A 21,430-nucleotide genomic window follows, 5' to 3' on the forward strand; every position below is an offset into this window, starting at 1 on the left:
AAAACTGTCCTTAACCTCGGGCCTCAAATTTAAATCCGGTACATATCCAGTCTGCATGTCTGCTGTCGCAATTTGTAAGTTATTGTTGTAACCCTCAAACGTACCTATGCGTAAGTCCATGTCTGACGGGATTATATACAAACTCGGACCGATTACATAGTTAAAGGAGTTTTAGCATATTGGATCGTATCTTGAAATTGGTTGATAGATTGTTCGAGGTCGGAAGCTGAATTGATTAAAGCTTCTACATTTGTTTTAAATTGTTGTTGCGCGTCTAATCCAGTGCCGGTGGCTAAAACGCTTGTCTTGGTCTGTGCCTGTGCCCCGAGTAACGCGTAGACGTAAGCTCGAATTGATTTATTCACATTTCTAATTCCCACGTCTGTCAACTGAGTCCTTTTGCGAGGTATAAAACCCCACCATCCGGTAGTAGCGACTTTTGAGTCTTGCTCGATATATTCTACTACATATTGTACCGTTTCACCAGAGTTAACTGGTGCATAATGCCAACTCATTACCTTGTGATCTTCTGGCTCGAGGCTGTAGTGATAACCTAAAACTTGCTCTAACGAGCCTGCCCCCATTGCTTCTTCCATTTCTTTATATCTTTTATATTTTTCGGGCATAGAAGAAAGCGCGTCTGGATCAAAGTCACCACCTGGAACGGGTAACCACCTCCTAACACCGTGTCCATCAAACCGGCTCGGTCAAAATAATAAGCTGAACCAAGGCCATTTGTATGGAGGTCAACGGTTTGCCGAAAGTTCATGTCCGAGTCAACTCCAAAATCTTTACAGATGTTCAAAAATTTTTCGCTATCATAATAATTATCAATCGGGCAATTTAAAATCACACAAATGAAAGATTCTTCTAACCGTGTAATATACGTGAAAGTTGTACAAGGCGGATATATATGGATCTGCGTCAACGATTTTCCCAAAGTCTACTCCGCATGCCGTCGTCGCACAATAGACCGCAAAGTTAATTTGGTTTTGGTAAAACGACATCTGGTCTTCTTTCCAGCGTTCTATAACTTCGTCCGCAGTAACTTTTGGCAATTTGTAAGGTGTTGTCATGTCAATAAAGTTTACTGTAAAAAAGTTGTCTCTGTTGACTACAATATTTAACTGACTGAAGTTGGTTCCCATTTATTTTAAAAGATTTTTAAAAAGGAGGGGCCGTCGGTTGGGTCAGTGTGCTCGCTTCGCTCGCTTCTCGATAAGCGGATGGTAATTCTGGTAGTTTTGAGCACCTTAAAAATTCTGGTTTCTCTTCAAACTTAACCGACTTTGTTAAAGTTATTCGCCAAGTTTTTTCATAAAATCTCTTTTTAAAACCGCTGCCCGTTCGTTGGCTAGCGCTTCTGCTCTTTCGTTGACTTGGCGTTCGAATTCTTCTTTGGTGCTCGCTTCGTTCGCTTCCTATTTTGTAGACGTACGCGATCTGATCTTTTCTTTCATTTCGTTAAACTTTTTCAGATCAGATAAAATAAGGACAAATTCCTCCTGGGATATATCACCATCTTCAATCGCGTGAGATACGTATTCCTCGATGGTGTTTAATTTAGCGTCTGCCAACATTCGAATTATGGTCGTGTTTTTTACTTTTGTGGGTGAGTCTACGGAAGGCATACTTTAGAACCACGTAAGCGCCAAACGCACCGATAGCGATGCCTTCCATCACAAGTCCGACGGGTCCGGTAACGACTCCCAAGATGGCGGGATGCCGACGGCTGCCGAGGACGCGCCCACGGCTTCCACGCCGTACTCCACGTATCCGAGTGCGGTTAAAAGTCGTTTTATGTTTTTGTAACTATTTTCCCTCGCGTCGCGTTCTCTTTGGATTTGAGATTTAATTTCTTCGATCTTTCTGAGTCTGTAAATTTTGGTTTCCGCTTGTTCAGCCGAGTTTAAAGTCAAATCCGGGTATACGTTAGTCGTCATCTTTTATAATAATATTACTTTTATAATTACGCGTTTTAAAAAATGTCTAACTCGATTAAAATTTTGCCAATGTTATTCAAGAGCTCACCTCGATCGTTTTCAACAGAAAAAGTCAATTCACTGATGTTCCTGTCTATTAACTTTTTAGGCGTTTCACAGTAGGTGCGAGGCTCGGTAACAAGCACGTACAGCAAGTCTAAAGACTGCCCGTTATAAAAATTGAAAAATGTATTGAATTGTTTGCAATAAATAAACGCGAGTTTCAATGGGTTTAAATCGTACTTGCCCTCGTAAATAACGTTGGGTAAAAGTTTTATTTTGGGTAAGTTCAGTAGCTTGGACACTTCTTTGTTTAGTCGCAACTTGAGATTGGGGTCCGTAATGGCCAAAGTCATCCGTTTAGATTCTGAGTGAACCTTAAAAGAAACTCCCGGAATCGAGTTTAACAAAAAGTAAAACCAGTCCATGCTATAATAACCGGGGGATACCACGATGCTTCCTCTTTGGCCCTGGGGTAATGGTTCAGATGAGCTTCGCGAATGAAGTCTGTCGTATATAGGTTCAGTAAGTCCCGTCAAAAAAAGTCTTTTAGTCAATTCTCTTCTGGGTCTTGTGGGTGTTACGGGGGAGTTGGTGGTAGGTCGAGTCGGGGGATTCCCTTCGCGAATTTCTTCTAAAGCTTGTCTTTGCCCCTCAAGCAGTGAAGCTGATTTGACTTTTTTATCGTCGATATCATAAGCTAAACGAGCTCGCGTTTCTGATGGTTGTCTTTGGTTTAACTGATCTTCTAAAGTTGCGATTTCATGGTTTAGCCGCTCAATTTCATCAGCGATGATTTTGAATTCTTCCGCTAAATTGCCTCTTTTATTTGCTTGGATCAATCTGTTTTTAGCTGTTTTTACTAATTCTACATTGGGAGATACGTCCGTTCTTTCCAGTGAGGGTATTCCAGGCGGTCGTTCGCCAAGTACCCCGGCGGCCTACCGTCCAAGTTTGTACCCCACTCTGTTTCAGTGGCGTTTGTTACGTTAAAATATCCAGCTTCAAACTGAATATTCTTTACTCGGACGACCTTGTCGCCTTTGGTGTTGTTGATGACATCTCTCAATTTAAACGTCTGCTCGCTCTCGGTTAAGTAAAACGTGTAGGTCTCCATTTTATTATATACGTTTTGAAAAATCTTGTTTGGCGAGGTTTAATTTGTCGAGGGCGTTTTCCCAGTGCTTATCCGAAACTTGAAATAGATCTTTCACTTGAGATTCGGTTTCCCCGGTTGTCTCTTGATAACAAACCGCGATTAAAGCCTTCAACGGCTTACCTCTAGAGATCTTACCGTTTAAAACTTGGTTGAACTTATATTCTATTTCACCCGCTTCGCCGTTTTTAAAGCAAATGTTATATTTTTGTAGGGTTTTTCTCGATTTTGGTGGCGGCGGTTTCCTCCAAACGTGATGCTTGTAGTTTCGATCTCCCATGTCTGCGGGGGTGTAAGAAGTGAGTGAAGCGAACCCCAAAATTAGACCGCAATGTTTACAAGCGTATCTTTCGTCTATTTCAAGTATTTGGTGCTCGCACGTGTTTTTGGGTGTACGTTTGTTCCCGCTGCCCGCTATGTGTACTTCCTTTAGATTCAGCAAGTGACAAAGCTCGGCATCAGTCATCTTTTATTAATAGTTCATTTATTTAAGGTAAAAAATTAACCTGGGATTTCTACTTTAATTAAATGTTCGACGTCAGCTTCGCATTCAATAATTAATCCAATTTCGCATAAATCCGCGTCGAGTTTAATCGGGTTTTGTTGTTTTTCGGGCAGTGGGTCGTTCTCTCGCGCGTGCCTCAGCTTTTTATGCTTGCCGTCTACGAGCACCACGTGATCCATTCCTTCCAACTCGACACAATTTACGCAGCAGGTGCAGTACCTACAACTTAAACATTCGATACAATGGGCGCACTCGTAACAGTCCTCGCAACTGTCCAAGGCATTTGAATTTTGGCAGTCGTATGAATTAAAACAAGCCACGCAATTTATACATCTACCGCAATCGTCGCAGGTGGAGCAGTCCTTACATCTGACGCAATCGTTACATTGGTGACAATTGTGGCATTCTTTACAATCGGTGCATTTGCGTAAACTTTTGGAATTTAAACAACGAAAGCAATCGTACGAATCTATCAAGTCGATCGAATTTCTCGTGTCTTTGCAAAAATAACAATTCACGTTTGTAGTTTGATCTACCATTTATTTTTATGTAGTGTTTATTTTTTTCGTTTTTAATAACGAGCCAGCGACGGGAAATCCCTTTTTTGTTTGTGAGTGATCGCTGGTGCGATCGGTGCTGGTCACAAGTTGTTTACACAAAAAGTGCGCCGGGGTCAAAAGGTCAAGGTCAGTGAAGTGGAAATCCCCAGCGCGTGTGGGTGAAAGGGAGTTTTGGCTCAGAAGGTGTATATTTACCCGGTATTTTAGAGCCAGATTTTGGGGTCGATGAGGTACCCAGGGAAAATTGTTAAAATCTGAAATTCTAGATTTTTAGGGGATTCCCCCGATTTTTTGAGTCGATGTACTACCCGGGGGTTTTTGCTGAAAACGGTGAAAAAGGGGAGGTGGTCCAGAATCGGCTATTCCCTACTACTACATGTAAACACTTGCATCACAGTGGCAGTTTGATCGCCGATACGCGATCAGAAATCTTCAAAAAATAAATCGCGGAGTTTAATGTGGTTCTGCAACATACATGTCGAAATGTCAAAATCTACAGGGAAAAATGCAAGCGGTATTTGCGGAAATCAGGAAGAACGGCCATGCATCCGACCCTCCGTCAGGTGAGAGCTGTAACGACAGTTACACAATTTAAAGGTTTTAATCACTTCAATTTCGCAGCAATTTCTTCTGTTTTGATCATAAAATGTGTGATTTATTTCTGTACTGATTGGAATTACGATACAACGTCATCAGCCATCTTTAATCATATCCCATCATGCTCTAATTTCCCAGGACTCCCCCAACCGATTGTTCTTATTAACATACAGTTTGTGACATAAAGGCAATATGTGTAACGTCCCGTTACACTCCCCCAACTAGAATCGGCCTGGGAAAAGAATTTTAAAAAAGTGTAGTCGCATAACCAGCTCTTTATACAATCTGATCCGGTCTACAGGGTTATAAATGTAGCATGTTTGCCGCCTTCATACGTTTCCGCAAAGAGAGAACCTCTAAATGTCCTCAGCTCACAACAGTTCTGCGTCCATTTAATTATGGAGTTGATGTTCACTCAAAAGGTGTTCCGGTCACTATCCGGCACATATAAATTGGATCCAAAATGTAAAAGCTACAGAATTATAGGTGTCACTCTGTCTCGATTGTTATCACAGTTTTAAACAATCTTCTCTAATAGTTTTCTCATTCCTGATTATTCTAGTCCTTTAGTAGGTTTTTTCTGTCTTTTGTTTATTTATTTATTTATTTATTTATTTTTTCTCGTGAAAGTGGAGCCATACAGCTCCATTTATTCAATCACTCAAAAGTTAAAGCTAGAGGTACAGCTAAATAAACAGGGTTATTACATTTCCTTTACTAATAAAAAACAGATAATTAAGTACATGTTTTTTTTTTAAATAAAAAGGTACCATTAAAAGGCTATTGGTTTCCCATAATTTAGAAACAAAAGTGAATCTTTTCATTTTGAACGTAGCAGAGTACCGAATGTTTTGCATAAATTGAACAAAAAGCATTTTCATCTAGTCTTGTGTGTTCTCGAAAAATAAATTTCTTCAGGCTTGAGTTATACACTTGCAGTACATCACGTGGAGGCACGCTGCCTTTATAAAAAACATATGTACACCTTACTTTCCAAATCACTCTGTGCAGACGTCCAATAAGAAATAAACATAACCTATTCTTAATACCCGTACCCAAAATTCTCATCTTGTCTGTCAAATAGAAACTAACATCTTTCAAATAATTACGAATCATTTTTTCTACAAATAACCAGGCTTCAATATTATAGGGACAAACAACGAAAAGATGGTACACATTCTCCCTCCCTCGGTGACATAAATAACAATTCTCTTCATCTATCAAACCATAAAGCTTTAACTTGTCCTTAGTTGGTAGAATCTTATGTTTCAATTTAAACCAAATATCGTTATCATCAGCATCCAAAAATTGACAGCCTCTCACAGACCAAATAATTTCCCAATCCAGAGAACTGGTGCCGAAAATTTCTTCCCAATAACTCTGGACCTTTGGAGTCTCAAAATACATAAGGTTTAAGCCTTCACAGACAGATTTAACATTGACAGAAGTGACATCATACGATTCGTCATCAAAAAGAAAGACGCTGTTTAACGGATGATTCCCGGGACCTTCTCTATTTTCCGAAACGTACTCATCCTTAATATTTCTTTTTAAGCCTGCTCTAATCCGACCAGCATTAATAGGCAGAATTTTACAAACCATAGTCAAATCCTTGACTGAAATAATGTCATTGTTATTTACGATCTGACCAAGACAAAAAATACCATTCGCTTTAAGAACCTTACTATCCATGACCTTTGTAAAGTTGCCAGTAATTACATTATTCTTCCACAGAGGGATGTCTTTGACCTCGTTTACACACGAAGGACAAAAATTTAACTTTCCTTTTAGATGGCTGAAGTCTTTGATCAGCTGTTTGTAAAAAGGCTGTGCATTCTTTTCTACAATCTTAGGGTTGGAGAAGATAAACCATCCAAGATGATACGGACCGCTGGCATTAAAAAGACAATATTCGAAAAAACTTTTCCACTTTCCCGCACTATTTTGGAATTTCGTCAAAACATTGATTCTCAATGAATGAAGTTTGTTCTTAATATCAATCACTCCAAGTCCACCCTTTTTTACAGGTGCACACATGGTACTGCGCTTAATTTTCTCTATTTTGCCATTCCATAAAAAGGACCACTTAATTCTTTCCATCTTTTTAACCACATCATCTGGACAAGATAAAACTTTTCCATAATAAGAGAGGCAACTACCGAAAAAAGAGTTTACAACAATAGCTCTACCTTTAAAAGTTAAATTTCTGATTGCCCATTTGTCTAGAACAGCACTCATCTTACTGACACGAGGACCCCAGTTCCTCTCGACGCTATCGTCATTCTCGAAATAAATACCGAGAATCTTCAAATGATCGTTCACCCAATTAAAACCACCTGGAGCGTCTGTGCGAGATCTCCATTTCCCTAACCACAGACCATTAGATTTACTGTAATTTATTTTTGATCCAGAACCTCTATTGTAAGTAGAGAAAATATCGTCAAGGATGGGGAAATCGTTATCATCGGTAACAAAGATGGTGGTGTCATCTGCATGTTGAACTATCTTCAAGGACTCGTGACGACTATTAGGAAGCTGAATGCCAGTAATAGAATTGTTTTTTCTTATGAGACACGACAAACCTTCAGCACAAATCGAATACAATAATGGGGACATGGGGCAGCCCTGCCTAATCCCTCTGCCCACTTTGAAAGGTTCAGAGACATGATTGTTAATAATGATACAACTCGAAGGATCGTTATACATGACACGAATCCAATTGATTAAATTACCAGGAATTCCCATTTTCTCCATTATCTTAAACATATAATTCCACTCGATTCTGTCGAAAGCTTTTTCTTGATCAATGCTAAGAAGAGCGCCCTCTCTACCTTCATGATTAATATAGTAAATAGTGTCCCTGATAGTCATTAAATTATCTTGAATATTTCTATTCTCAACGCCACAGGATTGGTCTTCGCCTATGATACTGGGCATAATTTTCTTAAGACGATTGGTTATGATTTTTGAAATGATTTTGTAGTCGACGTTAAGGAGACTGATCGGTCTCCAATTTTTTAGGTCGGTCTTTTCTCCCTTGTTTTTGAATATCAAACGAATTAAAGCCATATTCATAGAACGAGACAGATTCCCGGACGTATTACATTCGCCTATAACTTCTTTAAAATCATCCTTCAAAATAGGCCAAAAGGCTTGATAAAATTCGGCCGTCAGGCCATCGAGACCTGGTGATTTACCCCTACTCATTTGATTGACAGCAAAGAGTATTTCGTCATCAGTAAAGTCACTATTCATTGAGTAAACGGCATCTTTGTCAAAAAGAACCTTGTCAACACTGTCTAAAATAACATCACAGTTTTCTTCTTCAATACCACCATTAGAATACAGCTGTCTATAAAAAGAAATGATGTGTTTGCTAAGACTCTCAATATCTTTATGTTCATTACCGCACTCGTCAACTAAACTTTTAATTAAATTATCCGAATCTCTCTGACATTTGAGAATTTTGAAAAACTGCGAACCTTTTTCCCCAGAAATTTTGTTGATGTGGGATCTAATTCTAGCGTTTTCCAGTTCATTACCTTCCAACTGTTTAAGTTTTTTATTGATGTCGTCAACAATTTGAGAATTAGGAACATCCTTAGCGAGTTGTCTGTTCATGTCTTTTTGCAGCTTAGTTTTAAATTTCTTACTGGCCTTGTATTTAGCCTCAGCGTAGTACTTCAAAATGGCTTTAATTTTGCCCTTTCCAATATCCCACCAGTCAAATAAATTGTCAAAAGAATTTTTTTGCGTTTTCCAAAACTTCCAAAAGTTAGTCACATAGTCTACACAGGAATCATCACTGAGAATACCGTTATCACAAATCCACCTTCCTGGACCACGATCAGTGGTGCAGCAGTTAAAATTACATGCAAGAACCAGATGGTCGGATAAACCGTTTGAATTGACCTTAGCGTCACTCAAAAAATTATGATACTGACGCGAAATCAAAATATAGTCAATTCTACTGCTCTTTTTAAGACCCCTGTGAAAAAAGGTGAAGCCCTTGTCAGAAGGATATAAATTCCCCCAGATATCAATGAGATCATTTTCAATAATCAAATTCTGAAACTCAGATTTGCTTTTATCGTTGTCAGAATGCAGATCGATTTGACAATTGAAATCTCCCGCTATAATCCATCTGTCATCTTGTTTGACGTATTTATAAAGATTACTAAAAAACTTTTGTCGCTCATTCATTTGATTAGGAGCATAAACACACAATATGTTGAAAGGAATAGTTTTCCACATAAAATCTCCCCCTACAATTCTCCTTTCGTTATCTTTATCCGGATTGTTTAGTTTGAGACCTCTCTTTTCTGATGCCAAAATAACCACTCCCTTAGAAGAACTAGTGCCATGGCTGAAAATTGCATCCCCTCCCCACTCTTTCTTCCAAATGGACTCATCTGAAGCGACACTGTGAGTTTCTTGCAAACAAGCAATATCGAAGTTATCTTTCAGATAGTTGAAAATAATTTGCCTTTTCCCGTAATCCCTGAGACCGTTCACATTAAAAGTGGCCAATCTTAGCATCAGAAAAAGGAGGACAAGACGGGTCACGAATTTCTAGTTAAAAAAAACCAACAGAGAAACAATACTTAAAGTGACTTTCCTCTTCCTCTCCCCTTCGTTAGGCTGTATGGTTCTTGATGTTCCTTGTTCTTGCGCTCCCAACTGGTTCTCTTTTTCCTCAATCTTTCAACTCCCCTTCTGGTGTACTTTACTTTTTCCTCAGTTTTGTCCACGGCGGTTACTTGGGTTGCACTAATGACTCGTGAACCAGCTTGACTAGAGTCCAGTGTTGATCCCTGGACCATCTCTAGTGCGATTTCCTCGTTAGGCTCAAAAGTCTCGGGTATGGTTGTCTGGCTAGCAACTGGCGTGGAAAAGGATCCCTGGGTGGCCTCTACTCCAAACCCCGAGATTGTCTCCGGTATGGTTCCCCAAAAGGTCTCAGATGTGTTACCGTGGGAAGTCCCCAAAAGGACTGGCTGATTGACAGCTGATGCAGTTTGCAGACTGGCCTCTTCTGCGAGGATTGAGCTGGTTTCTTGAGCGGTTTCCTGAGTGGCGTTTCCTTGACTGTCCTCCGCTGTGACTCTCTGGTTCATCTCCTGACCGCTTCCCCCAATAGTTTCCAGATGGGACGACTGGCTGGCCTCGTCCATGACAGGTTGAGACGACTCTGTCGTGTCCTCAAAAAGAATTTTCAGATTTTCTGGCCGAATGGGATTTGCTATGTCTGCCGGCCGGTCATCCTGGTTGAGCACACTTTCCGAAAAAGCTTGCTGTACTATATCCTGACTAACCTGTTCTAACTCTTGGCTTACCATAAGTCCTGATTCCTGGTTGGTGTATACGTTCGTCTCGGCCTCTGAGAGCAGACAATCTCCCTGATCCCCTTTTGTCATCTTCCTCTGCTTCTCGCTATCTCCAAATTCTGTAGTATCTTCTCTCTCCCTCTCCTTCCTTTTCCTTATCAACTCGATCTCCATCATATCACTCCAATTTGTTCTCTGTCTTGGTTTAGCTTTGGAGGCATACGTCACTTCTTCTTTTTCTTCTTCTTCTTGATCTTCGTCCTCCATCTCCGTCTCGAAAACGGTCTCAGTCCCCTCGCTATCCTTGTCTCCTTCATCTGGCTCGTCGGAATATTCTGTGTCACCCTCTGTGTCTGTTTCCTTCTGTTTCTCCTCACGTTCATGCCAACTTGCCTGGTGACCTCGTTCCCCACAAACGAAACATCGACCGCGTTGAGGGCAGTCCCGAGCAAAGTGATCGATGCTCTCGCAAATTTTGCATGTTTTTGCCTGCCCTCTGTATCTCACAGGGAGAGAAAAACTGCCGAGTCTTATATAGCTTGGTATCGGTTTGGTCAAATTCTTTATAAGGCAAGACCGCACTCCACTCTCAATCTCTAGGTCGAAATCGTGGTATTGCCTCCTGAGATTGTCTACAGTCCCGTAAGCCGACAGGGCACTTATAACTGCCTGGTCGCTCAGTTCGTAGGGTGCTTTGATATAGACCACTACCGAGGTCGCCACCGCAAATCTCTCACAGTCCACTAGCATGCCGTTTAACATCAGACCATATGTCGCCAATCGATCACAGTTCTTTTCGTTGTCTACTGTTACGTTATACCACCTGTTTTCCAGCTCCGCAATACAACGCATATTTCCTCTTGTCTTCAATTCTCTATTAACAGCATTGTATACATCTTCAGGCTTAACAATACCCTTGACGTGTCGTGTGTTGAAACGCACGGTAAATGGGCGTCGTAGCTGAAACCGTGACGCCATTTTGAATTCACGGCTCCAGCAACCAAACACCGACGAAAAGATGCGGCCTAAAAGGCCTCCAGAAAAAGCGAAAAACCAAACTAACTATATGTGTGAGTTCTACTTTCCTTCCTGAAAAGATTACCTTCAAAACTATTCCACAAAGGCACGCCAAAGGGACTGACAACCTCAAAACCGGCGGAGCTCCAAACAGACACGTCTTGCGCCTTCGAACGCATTTATTTATTTATTTATTTATTTATTTTTTTCGTGACAGTGGAGCTATACAGCTCCATTTATTTCAAAATCACACACAATTTACAAAAGGAACATGTTACAAAACACAAAAAAAACAAAACTTGTAACATTTAAAGAACTAAACATGAACCTAGTTATTTACACATAAAAAAAGGAAAACTTGTGAAAGGCAGGCATCTTATTGCCAGATTGGTATTTCTCCAGGAAAAGTGGCATCGATACGTTAAGACGTGCTTAGAAGCAGAAAACAAGATCATCATTCTGAAGTTTGCAAAGAACTGAATTTTTAGCATAAATGGAAAGGAAGACATCGTTGTCTAATCTGTGTTTTTCCAAACGAATAATATTCCTCAGGTTAAACTTATACACAGTTAGAATATCACGGGTGTCATTTTTGCGATAAACAGTATTACATCTCACTTGCCATATAATTCGATGGAGACGTCCTATCAGAAAGACAAAAACTAACATCTTTGGTGTACTTACAGATAATATTTTCTACAAAAAACCATGCTTCAGAAACGTATTTACATTTTATAAACAAATGCTCTAAATATTCTCTTTCCTTTTCGCAGAGTGAACAGATATCATTGTCAATTAAACCGTAACTCTTTAACTTTTCCTTGGTAGGAAGGATTCTATGTTTGAGCTTGTACCATACTTCTTTGTCATCTGCATCGAGAAGAGGACATCTTCCATTGGTCCAAATCTTGCTCCATTCAAGAGAATCAGCTTTGAACAATTTTTCCCACAAAACCTGAACATACGGGTTAGTGACATTTTTGCAAATTATGCTGTCATAAACCATTTTCACGCAAAAATCGGTTACATGTAATTCCTTTCCACTCTTGTCCAAAAGGACGATGCTGTTTAAGAAATGGTTAGCAGGCCCCTCTCTTGTTTCACCTACAAAATCAGCATTCACACGGTTTCTGAGTCTGGCTACGATGCGGCCCGCATTAATGGGCAATATTTTGCATCGATTCGATAACTTTCTGAAGGAAACGAATTGACCATTCTCCAAAACTTGATGTAGATAAAAAATCCCTTGTTGTTTGAGCAACTTACTGTCCATGACCATATCCGAATTGACTGTAATGACGTTGTTATTCCAAAGAGGGAGATTCTCGGTTTCATTTACACAGGAAAATGTGTTACTGGCAATGATTCCTGTTCGGTAAAAATCTCGAACTAAATCTCTACAGAACATATGATTGCTGTTGACAATCGTTTTGGGGTTACAAAAAATAAACCAACCAAGATTGTTGTCACGGCTCATACTGAACAAAGAATACTCAAAGAAATTTTTCCACTTTCCAGTACTTGTGTGGAATCTTTTCAAAACGTTGATTTTAAGTGACACAAGTTTGGATCTTATGTCCACTACACCCAAACCTCCTTTACTAACCGGGCTACAAATAGTCTTGCGAATGATTTTGTCAATTTTCCCTTCCCAAAGAAAGGACCACATAACCCTTTCCATCTGCTGCGTATATTCATTAGGACAATGAAGAACTCCACCATAGTAGGACAAACTAGCGCCGACAAAACTATTAATTACAATAGCTCGACCTTTCATGGTCAAATTTCTGATTCTCCATTTGTTCAAAACGGCACTCATTTTCCCAACTCTAACACTCCAGTTTCTGTCAGTGTTGTCATCATTGCCAAAATAGATGCCCAGGATTTTGAGATGATCGTTAACCCAGTTAAAACCACCAGGTTTGTCTTGCCGACTTCTCCACTCGCCTAACCAAAGTCCATTAGATTTCTGGAAGTTGATTTTGGAACCTGAACCTTTACTGTAGATCGAAAAGATGTTGTCAAGAATATTAAAGTCACGGTCGTTGGAAATGAAAATCGTTGTGTCATCGGCATGCTGGACAATCTTCAAAGCCCGTTCTGGTTGACTGGGAAGGGGAATACCTTTGAGCAACTGGTTTGCTCTAATGAGACTCGCTAATCCCTCGGCACAAATAGAGTACAGCAGAGGTGAAAGAGGGCAACCCTGTCTTATTCCTCTCGTCACCCGAAAAGGTTCTGTGATGAAATTGTTAACTATCACACAACTATATGGGTTACTATAAAGAATTCTGACCCAATCAGTTAATTGATTTGGGATGCCCATTTTAGTCATGACGCCAAACATGTAATTCCATTCGATTCTGTCAAAGGCTTTCTCTTGGTCAATGCTGAGAAGGGCTCCCTCCATTTTTTTATCATTAATGTAAAAAATAGCATCTCTTATTATCATCAAATTGTCTTGAATATTTCTACTCATAACACCACATGATTGATCTTCACCAATAACAAGCGGCATAAATTTCTTCAAACGGTTGGTTATGACTCTAGCAATGATTTTGTAATCAACATTGAGTAAACTGATAGGTCTCCAATTCCTTAAATCGCTCCTCTCACCCCTATTTTTAAAAATGAGACGTATAAGAGCATTATTCATGGAACGCGGCAAGAAGCCTTGCGATTTACACTCATTGGTAATCTCTTTAAAGTCGGTTTTGAGAATTGGCCAAAAGTGCTGGTAGAATTCGGCCGTTAGACCATCCAAACCAGGAGATTTGTCTTTGTTCATTTGATGAACAGCTTGTTCAATCTCAAAATCATCAAAATTACTCGGAATGTCAGTGGCTTCTTCAAAATCAAAAGATTGAATATCGTTCAGGATAAGATTACATGCCTCTCCTTCCAAACTTTCACTTTGGTACAAAAGCTTGTAAAACCTGTTAACATGATTACACATACCATAGGAATCACTGTACAAGACGCCATCTTCATCCACTAAGTTGTTGATGATATTATCAGTACGTCTTTGCTTATCAAAACATTTAAAGTAGTGAGAACCCTTTTCACCAATTATTTTGTTGGTATGGCATCTGATTCTCAGTTTCTCAAAGTCACTCCTCTCATAGTTTTTGATTTTCAGATTGATTTCACTTACGATATAGGGGTCAGGCTTATCTTTACCAAGTTGTTTGGTTAGGTCATTCTGGAGCTTGGTTTTAAATCTTTTCTCCTGATTATATTTCTCCAAACCATGCGCCTTCAAAATTTCTTTTATTTTACATTTGCCGAAGTCCCACCAATCCAAGAGACTGCAAAACTTAGCTTTTTGGGTTTTCCAAAAATTCCAAAAATTGGTAATTTTCTCCACACACTTTCCATCTTTAAAGACAGCATTGTCACAGATCCATCTGCCGGGACCACGGACAGCAGATTGTTTGTTAAGCTTGCAAGTTACAATATAGTGATCTGACATACCAGTCGAAACAACTTTAGCTTCAATCAGAAAACAATACAACTGACGCGAAGCAAAAATGTAATCTATTCTACTGCTTCTCTTTAAAACCCTGTGAAAAAGTGTAAAACCTTGGTCCTCGGGGTGTAATTTCCTCCAGACATCAACCAAGTCATTTTCAAGGATCAGATTGTTTAAGTTTTGAAAACTTCTGTCGTTAGTGTTCTTCAAATCGATTTGGCAGTTGAAGTCGCCAGAAATAATCCAATTATCGGTTTGTTTCACATAGTTTGATAAATTGCCAAAAAAGGTTCGCCTGTCATTCATGACGTTTGGGGCATAGATGCACAATATATTGAGGTTGATATCCCTCCACGTAATTTCACAAGCAACAATCCTCCCTTCCCTATCACTATCAGGGTTGTTCAGCCTTATCCCACTCCTGGTCGATGCTAAGATAGCCACTCCCCTTGAATCCCTCTCCCCGTGACTGAAAATAATGTCTCCATCCCACTGATTTCTCCAAAAACCCTCATCAGAAGGTTCGCTATGAGTCTCCTGAAGGCAAATAATATCATAATTCCCTTTTTTGAAATGGTTAAAAATCATTTCTCTTTTGGTCTGATTACGGATCCCGTTAACATTAAGAGTGGCAATTCTCAGCATCAAGCAGAGTAGAAAAAAACTAAACATAAGAAATCATGTGGGAAAGGCCTCAAGCACAGTACTTGGGGAAACCTAATAGTTTATGTTTCTACCTCTTCCTCTTCCTTTATGTGCCTGATTCGAGGATCCCTTGTCTTTCCTTTCCCAGCTTGTTCTCTTCTTTCGCAGACGTTCTACTCCCCCTCTCACATACCTGACCCATCCTTCGTTTTCTTCGCTATCTGTTTGTTGTGACGAGGGGACAACGTCCATAGGTAAGTTTGCTTCATGGTCGTCAACAGGCTGAGGAATTTGTGAGGCAGTCGACTGTCCAATCTGGGTTCCTGTCTGTTGGGTGATCTGCAATGCTGTCAAAAGGTTTGTCTGTTGGTGGGTCTGCACAAGGGTCTCCGGGCTGGTCTGCATTCTAGTTTGCTGACTAGTCTCCGATGCGGTGGTCTCTGAAACAGGCTGAGTTTCGATTAGGTGGTCATCAGATTGCTGGTTGATCTGTGATACAGTCTGTTGACTTGTATGTGGTTCGGTCTGACCGTCTGTTGGTGGTTCGCCGTGTGGGCTGATCTGAAGAACAGGTTGAGGCACTGCACTCGGCTGGCTAGTCAGAGGAATACTCATTGGGCTGGTTTGCAGAACAGCCTGCTTGTAGGTCTGGGGGTTGGTCTGTTGGCTGGGTTGAGGTCCGTCTTCGTCACTGGTGGGTTGCACATCTGTTTGTGTGTCGGTCCGTTGACAAGGCTGTGGGTCGTTTTGCTGGGAATGCTGTGATGCCATCTCCTGGCTAGTCTGCAGCTCAGTTTGCTGGCTACTCTGTGGTAGGCCTAATGACTGCTCATTGGTCTGCGTTTGAGATTGAGGTGGTTCACTTAGTTGTTCCATTTCTTCTTCTTCTTCCTTCGTCTGCTTCCTGAAACTTTCCCCTTCCTGCTTTCCTTCGTCATCTCCTGAATCGCGGTCTTTTCTTTTGCACCTCTTCCCGTCTCTGAGAATATGACTTGGTAGGTCATACTTTGGGGTGAAATGCTCTAACGCTGGGTCTGAATCTGACCAAGGGCCATCAACATCAATATTATGCGAGACCGTGGAATCTGTCTCACTTTGGTCATTATCTGAAGGGATTCGTAGTATTGGAAAATCCATCTCTCTCCGATCATCGTTGGGAGAAATCTGACGAGTAGAGGTATCCACATGCTCCTCCTCAGAATCTACCGCCGAGTTATCTCGATAGACGTCTTCATTATCGTGCCAAGCCGCTCTGTGCCCGTACTCTCCGCACACGAAGCACCTCCCTCGAACTGGACAATCTCTCGCCAAGTGGTCTGTGGCTTCGCAAATTCTGCAGGTTCTGGCTTGCCCCTTGTGTCGAACTGGAAGCGAGAAACTGCCCAACTTGATGTAGCTGGGCACGGGCCTCATGAGATTCTTAATCAAGCAGCTCCTCACACCCGTTTCTATACTATGGTCGAAAGAATGATATTGCCTCTTAATATTCTCCACAGAACCGTAAGCAGACAAGGCCGAAACGACAGCTTGGTCACTGAGTTCGTAAGGTGCCTTAACGTACACGACCACAGAGTTAATCAGGCTGGCTCTCTCACACTGAATCAGCATCCCATTCAAGACAATTCCATAGGTCGCCAGTCTTTCACAATCGCGTTCATTGTCGAAGGTTACATTGTACCATTTATTCTGCAACTCAGCTATGCACTTCATTGTCTCCGTCTTCTTCAAATCCTTTCTCACTGCTGCATACACTTGTTCGGGCGTGACGGCATCCTTAATTCCTGTTGTATTAAAACGCACTGTGTTAGGGCGCCGTGGCTGGGGTCGCCCTGTCCTATACATGGTGGCCCTCTCAATATGGCGACCACACAGAGAACAGTACAACAACCAGGGCTCCAAGAGCCCCTGGTTAGGGCTAAAACAATGGTTTCAATATCACATAAATGTCTAGCTTGCTCCTTGTATCCTAAGAGGAAGTTTACCTTGCTTCAGAGGGTCGAACAAATCGAAAAAGCAGTCAAGAGAGGCCAGATTATCACACCGATGTGAGACACGTCTTGCTCCGTCGAAAGCATTTATTTATTTTTTTTTTTTTTGAAAACTGAACAAAAGGCCGAAACTTCCCAAAGTGCTTAAATGCACAGAAAAGGTGACTCAATCACCAAAAGGCTTGACTTAGTCAACATGAACATTGAGTTCCTTGGCAGGGTCATCCAAACTGGCCAACTTCAGATTCACTGGAGTCAGTCGCTGCACAACCCGAAAGGGACCATGCCACTGCGGAGCCAGCTTGGCACTGAAATGAGACTGTGCATCTGACTTGGGATGAGTACGGACCATAACTTGCTGGTTTTCCCACAATAGCTGGGGGACGTCTACGCTTGTCGTAGTGTGTTTTCTGCTTCTGCTTGGCCTGTTGCCGCTGTGTCTCCACCTGCTGTCTCGGCTCAGACTCGTCTTCCGGGATGTCATGGTCCACGGTGCTCCATCTATTCCCAACTGAACTAACAAGATGTCTACCAAACACCAGCCGGGACGGTGGAACTCCAGTCGTCTCATGCTTGGCAGTGTTCAAAGCGAAGGAGAACTCAGCGACATGCACATCCCATGTGCGATGATCATCTCCCACATAAGCATGCATCATGCCCTTCAGATTTCTGTTAACTCTCTCGACCCAGTTGCTCTGCGGGTGATATGGGGAGATATACAGTTGCCGTACCCCCATTCCTGGCAAACTGCTGCAAGAGCCTAACAGGTGAACTGCGACCCGTTGTCAGAGAGTAACTTCTTGGGAGCGCCATATTTGCAGAAAAGCTGTCTAACGATTATACTGGCGACCTCTCTGCCTGTGGCCCTGCGGATCGGAATAGCTTCCACCCATTTAGAATAATACTCAACCACCACCAGCAGATATTCGTGAATATGTGGGCAAATCAACGGCCTGTTTCCGTCTAATGTGGACACATGCCATTTGGTACCCTTGCTGGCAACCATCACACTGGGTCCGGTTGATGACATCATCAGACAGCCGCAAACAACGTGAAGCAGCACAGTCACCCTCATTACTACCATCACTCTGCAAGGAAGTGTCAGGGACACCTGATGGTGGCAACTGACTATCAACACCGTCTGAAATTTGATGAGGAGCCTTGTGATGAACAATACCAACTAATGAAGCCTCATGAACCCGGGAAAGCGCATCTGGCACAACATGATGCACACCACGCCGATAAGTGACATCAAAGGTGAAATCTTGCAACCTTAAAACTCACTTGCAAGTCTGCCAGCCAGACGAGCCTTCCGAAAGAGACATGTCAAAGCTTGGTGATCCGTGACAACCTGAAACCTCTTGCCCTTAAGTAAATCCCCCACTTCTCAAGCGCCCACACGACAGCCAAACACTCCCGCTCAGTGGTGCTATAGTTCCGTTCTGGTGCATCCAGGGAACGGCTCGCATATGCAACTGCACATAGCTCTCCATTGGACCCCTGAAGCAGGACTGCACCAAGCCCAGAGTCGCTAGCGTCGGTGTGAACAACAAACGGCCGACTCAAGTCAGCGTATACAGGACTGGCTCTGATGCAAGAACGTGCTTCAACTCCCCAAAAGATGTGGAACTCTCCTCTGTCCAGTCCCATGCAACTGTCTTCTGTCTAAGACGGTTCCATGGAGCAGGAAGAGTGGCAGGGTGAGGAATAAACTTCCCATACTAGGAAATCATTCCCAAGAACCTCTCCAGCTGTTTGCGATTCCTTGGAACAGGGTAGTCAAAAATTGCCTGAACCTTCTCTGGTGAAGTGCGAAGCCCATCTCCGCCAATCACGTGACCAAGATAAACCATTGACCTGCACCCAAAGGAACACTTCTTGTAGTTCACCGTCGACCCTGCCTCCTGCAACCGATCTAGAATTTGGCGGAGATCTTCAAGGTGTTGGGCTGGTGATGAGGACAATGTCGTCCAAGTAGACATAACAGATCTTCCCAATGAGGCCTTGCAGGACTACCTCCAGCAAACGCTGAAAGCTTGCCGGCCCATTAACAACCCCAAAAGGCAACACTGTAAACTGATACAGGCCTTCTTCACAAACAAATGCTGTTGTCTCCCGATGATCAGGGGTGAGGACCATCTGGTGGGATCTGCTCTTCAGATCAAGGGAACTAAAGACAGTGGCACCATGCAGGGACTCTAAGATGGAGTCTATGTTCGGCATCGGGTACGTCTCAATTTTTGTGACACAATTGAGGCCTCTGTAGTCAACACAAAGCCGGTAATTGCCAAGCTGAGATTTAGGGACCATCATGACCGGTGAGGCCCATGGCGAGAACGAAGACTCAATGCGACCGTCAGATAGCATATCCTACAGTTGGCGCCTAAGTGACTGTTGTCGGTCAGCAGACAAACGGTAGACTGGACCTCGAATAGGCTTTGCAGTCCCTGTATCAGTGTTGTGGTAGATAAGGGCAGACCTGCCCGGTGTCTCTGGGAAGACTTCAGGATACTCCTCACAGAGCTGGCTCATTTCGGCTAAAATATCAGTATCGGACAATTGCTCTGCAACTGGTTCCGTAGTGTCAACAGCACATATCTCCGGTGTCACCTCACTAGGCAAGGGGGTGGGGGCTCCGCAACATCAGCAGTCGGGTTCCCCTCTGCGTCCTGGATCAGAAGGGGTCACTTGAGACGGGGCTCGTCTGGGCCAGATTCAATCCAGTAGGAGTTGTCCTCGAAGTCGATCAGCAACTTTGCCTGTCGAAGAAAATCTCTTCCCAGCAACACTGACACAGGCAGTGTCTGGACCTGATAGAGATTCACTGAAACGTCAACTCCGGTGACCTCAATTCTGTCAACAGCAACACCGAAAGTGTAGAACTTGGTGCCATCTACAGTGGTTAACGGTCCTAGGGAGGACCCCAGGGTAACAGGTAACCCCAGATCGATACACAGTTCTTCGTCGATGAGTGAAATGGCAGAACCGGTGTCCAGTAACGCCTTCACGTCGCGACCATTCACTCTCGCAATGATGTACAGGCCACCACTGTCCTTGCCTGTCTCAGCCAAAATTCACCTGGGACTCCTCAGTAGACTTAACAGTCTTGTCTGCGGACTTGGTCGGCTTCACATTAGATGCCTGTTTCACGGTTGGCGTTGGCCTCGTTGGGGTTTGGAGGGGGCAATCTGCTACTTTGTGTCCAAGTTGGCGACACCGGAAGCATACAGCCTCAAACATTCCTGTGCGCCTCTGGGGTGCACTGGACATCGCGCTGTGGTTCTGATTTGTACTCTCAGGTTTTGTGTCCTGTTGTCGATTTGTTGTTGACTGGGCTGCTGGATAAGTTGGCTGCGGTCTTCCTTGGAGCTTGAAGGATGCTTACGTTTTGCGATGAAGAACATGCTCATCGGCTAACCGGGCAAGGGCCTGGACAGTCTCAACCTTCTTTTCCTGCAGCTTTGTACGGAGAGTATCACTACTTATTAATGATAAAAACTGATCAATCAGGATGAGGTGTGTCATCCTTTTGAAGTCAGAAGACACTGCTGTCTCTTCTTTTGGCACCAGTCATCGGCGAAGATACAGTTCAAGTCGGGTTGAGAACTCTTCAAAACTCTCTTCTGCCTTCTTGGACGCTGTGCGAAATTTCAAGCTATAGGCCTCTGGGGTTTTGTCCTTTTCTATGAGTGCATGTGATTTTATGGTGCGCAATTTCGCTATGTAATCAGCAGTAAAACGGCTCAGGTACAGCTTCCTTTCAGCCCCTTGTGACATCTTGGAGCGAAGATTAATTATTTGTGTATGTGCAGGAAGAATTCCAAATGATTTACATAAAGGTGGGATTGAAAATCAACGGTTAATGTTCCCGTACAGCGGCCACTTGGCTTGGGCAGTATTTCGGTATTCCCGAATACCGCGGTTTTGTTTTTAATACCGAACAATACCGACTAACAATCCATGAATACCGGAATACTGACTAATTCGGTATTGAAGTTCAATACCGCGGTATTCTGGCTAATTTGTTCAGAATGTTCCCACAGCCCTCATAAGATGAAAGCAGACAATTATATTCACAACACTGACTACATACTTTGTGTTTTCAGTCATCCAGCATCACGTTTGTATTGTTTCTTTTGGTGTTCAAGAGATAAGACGTAACATGCTACTTCAGCTTGCAG

At 42.5% G+C, this 21,430-nt stretch overlaps 1 protein-coding gene across 1 annotated transcript; it reads right to left on the reverse strand.

Moving 5' to 3' along the window:
- Positions 1–11,121: 11,121 nt before the first annotated feature.
- On the reverse strand, positions 11,122–18,128 carry LOC147800479 (uncharacterized). The gene has a single exon (XM_087145274.1). The coding sequence runs from the start codon at positions 17,101–17,103 to the stop codon at positions 15,334–15,336; it is 1,770 nt and encodes a 589-aa protein (XP_087001400.1). The 5' UTR covers positions 17,104–18,128; the 3' UTR covers positions 11,122–15,333.
- Between the last annotated feature and the right edge of the window lie 3,302 nt (positions 18,129–21,430).

This window comes from Acanthaster planci, linkage group LG01 (assembly GCF_054643075.1).
Source record: "Acanthaster planci isolate LZ-2023a linkage group LG01, COTS_SCS, whole genome shotgun sequence".
Lineage (NCBI taxonomy): Eukaryota > Metazoa > Echinodermata > Asteroidea > Valvatida > Acanthasteridae > Acanthaster > Acanthaster planci.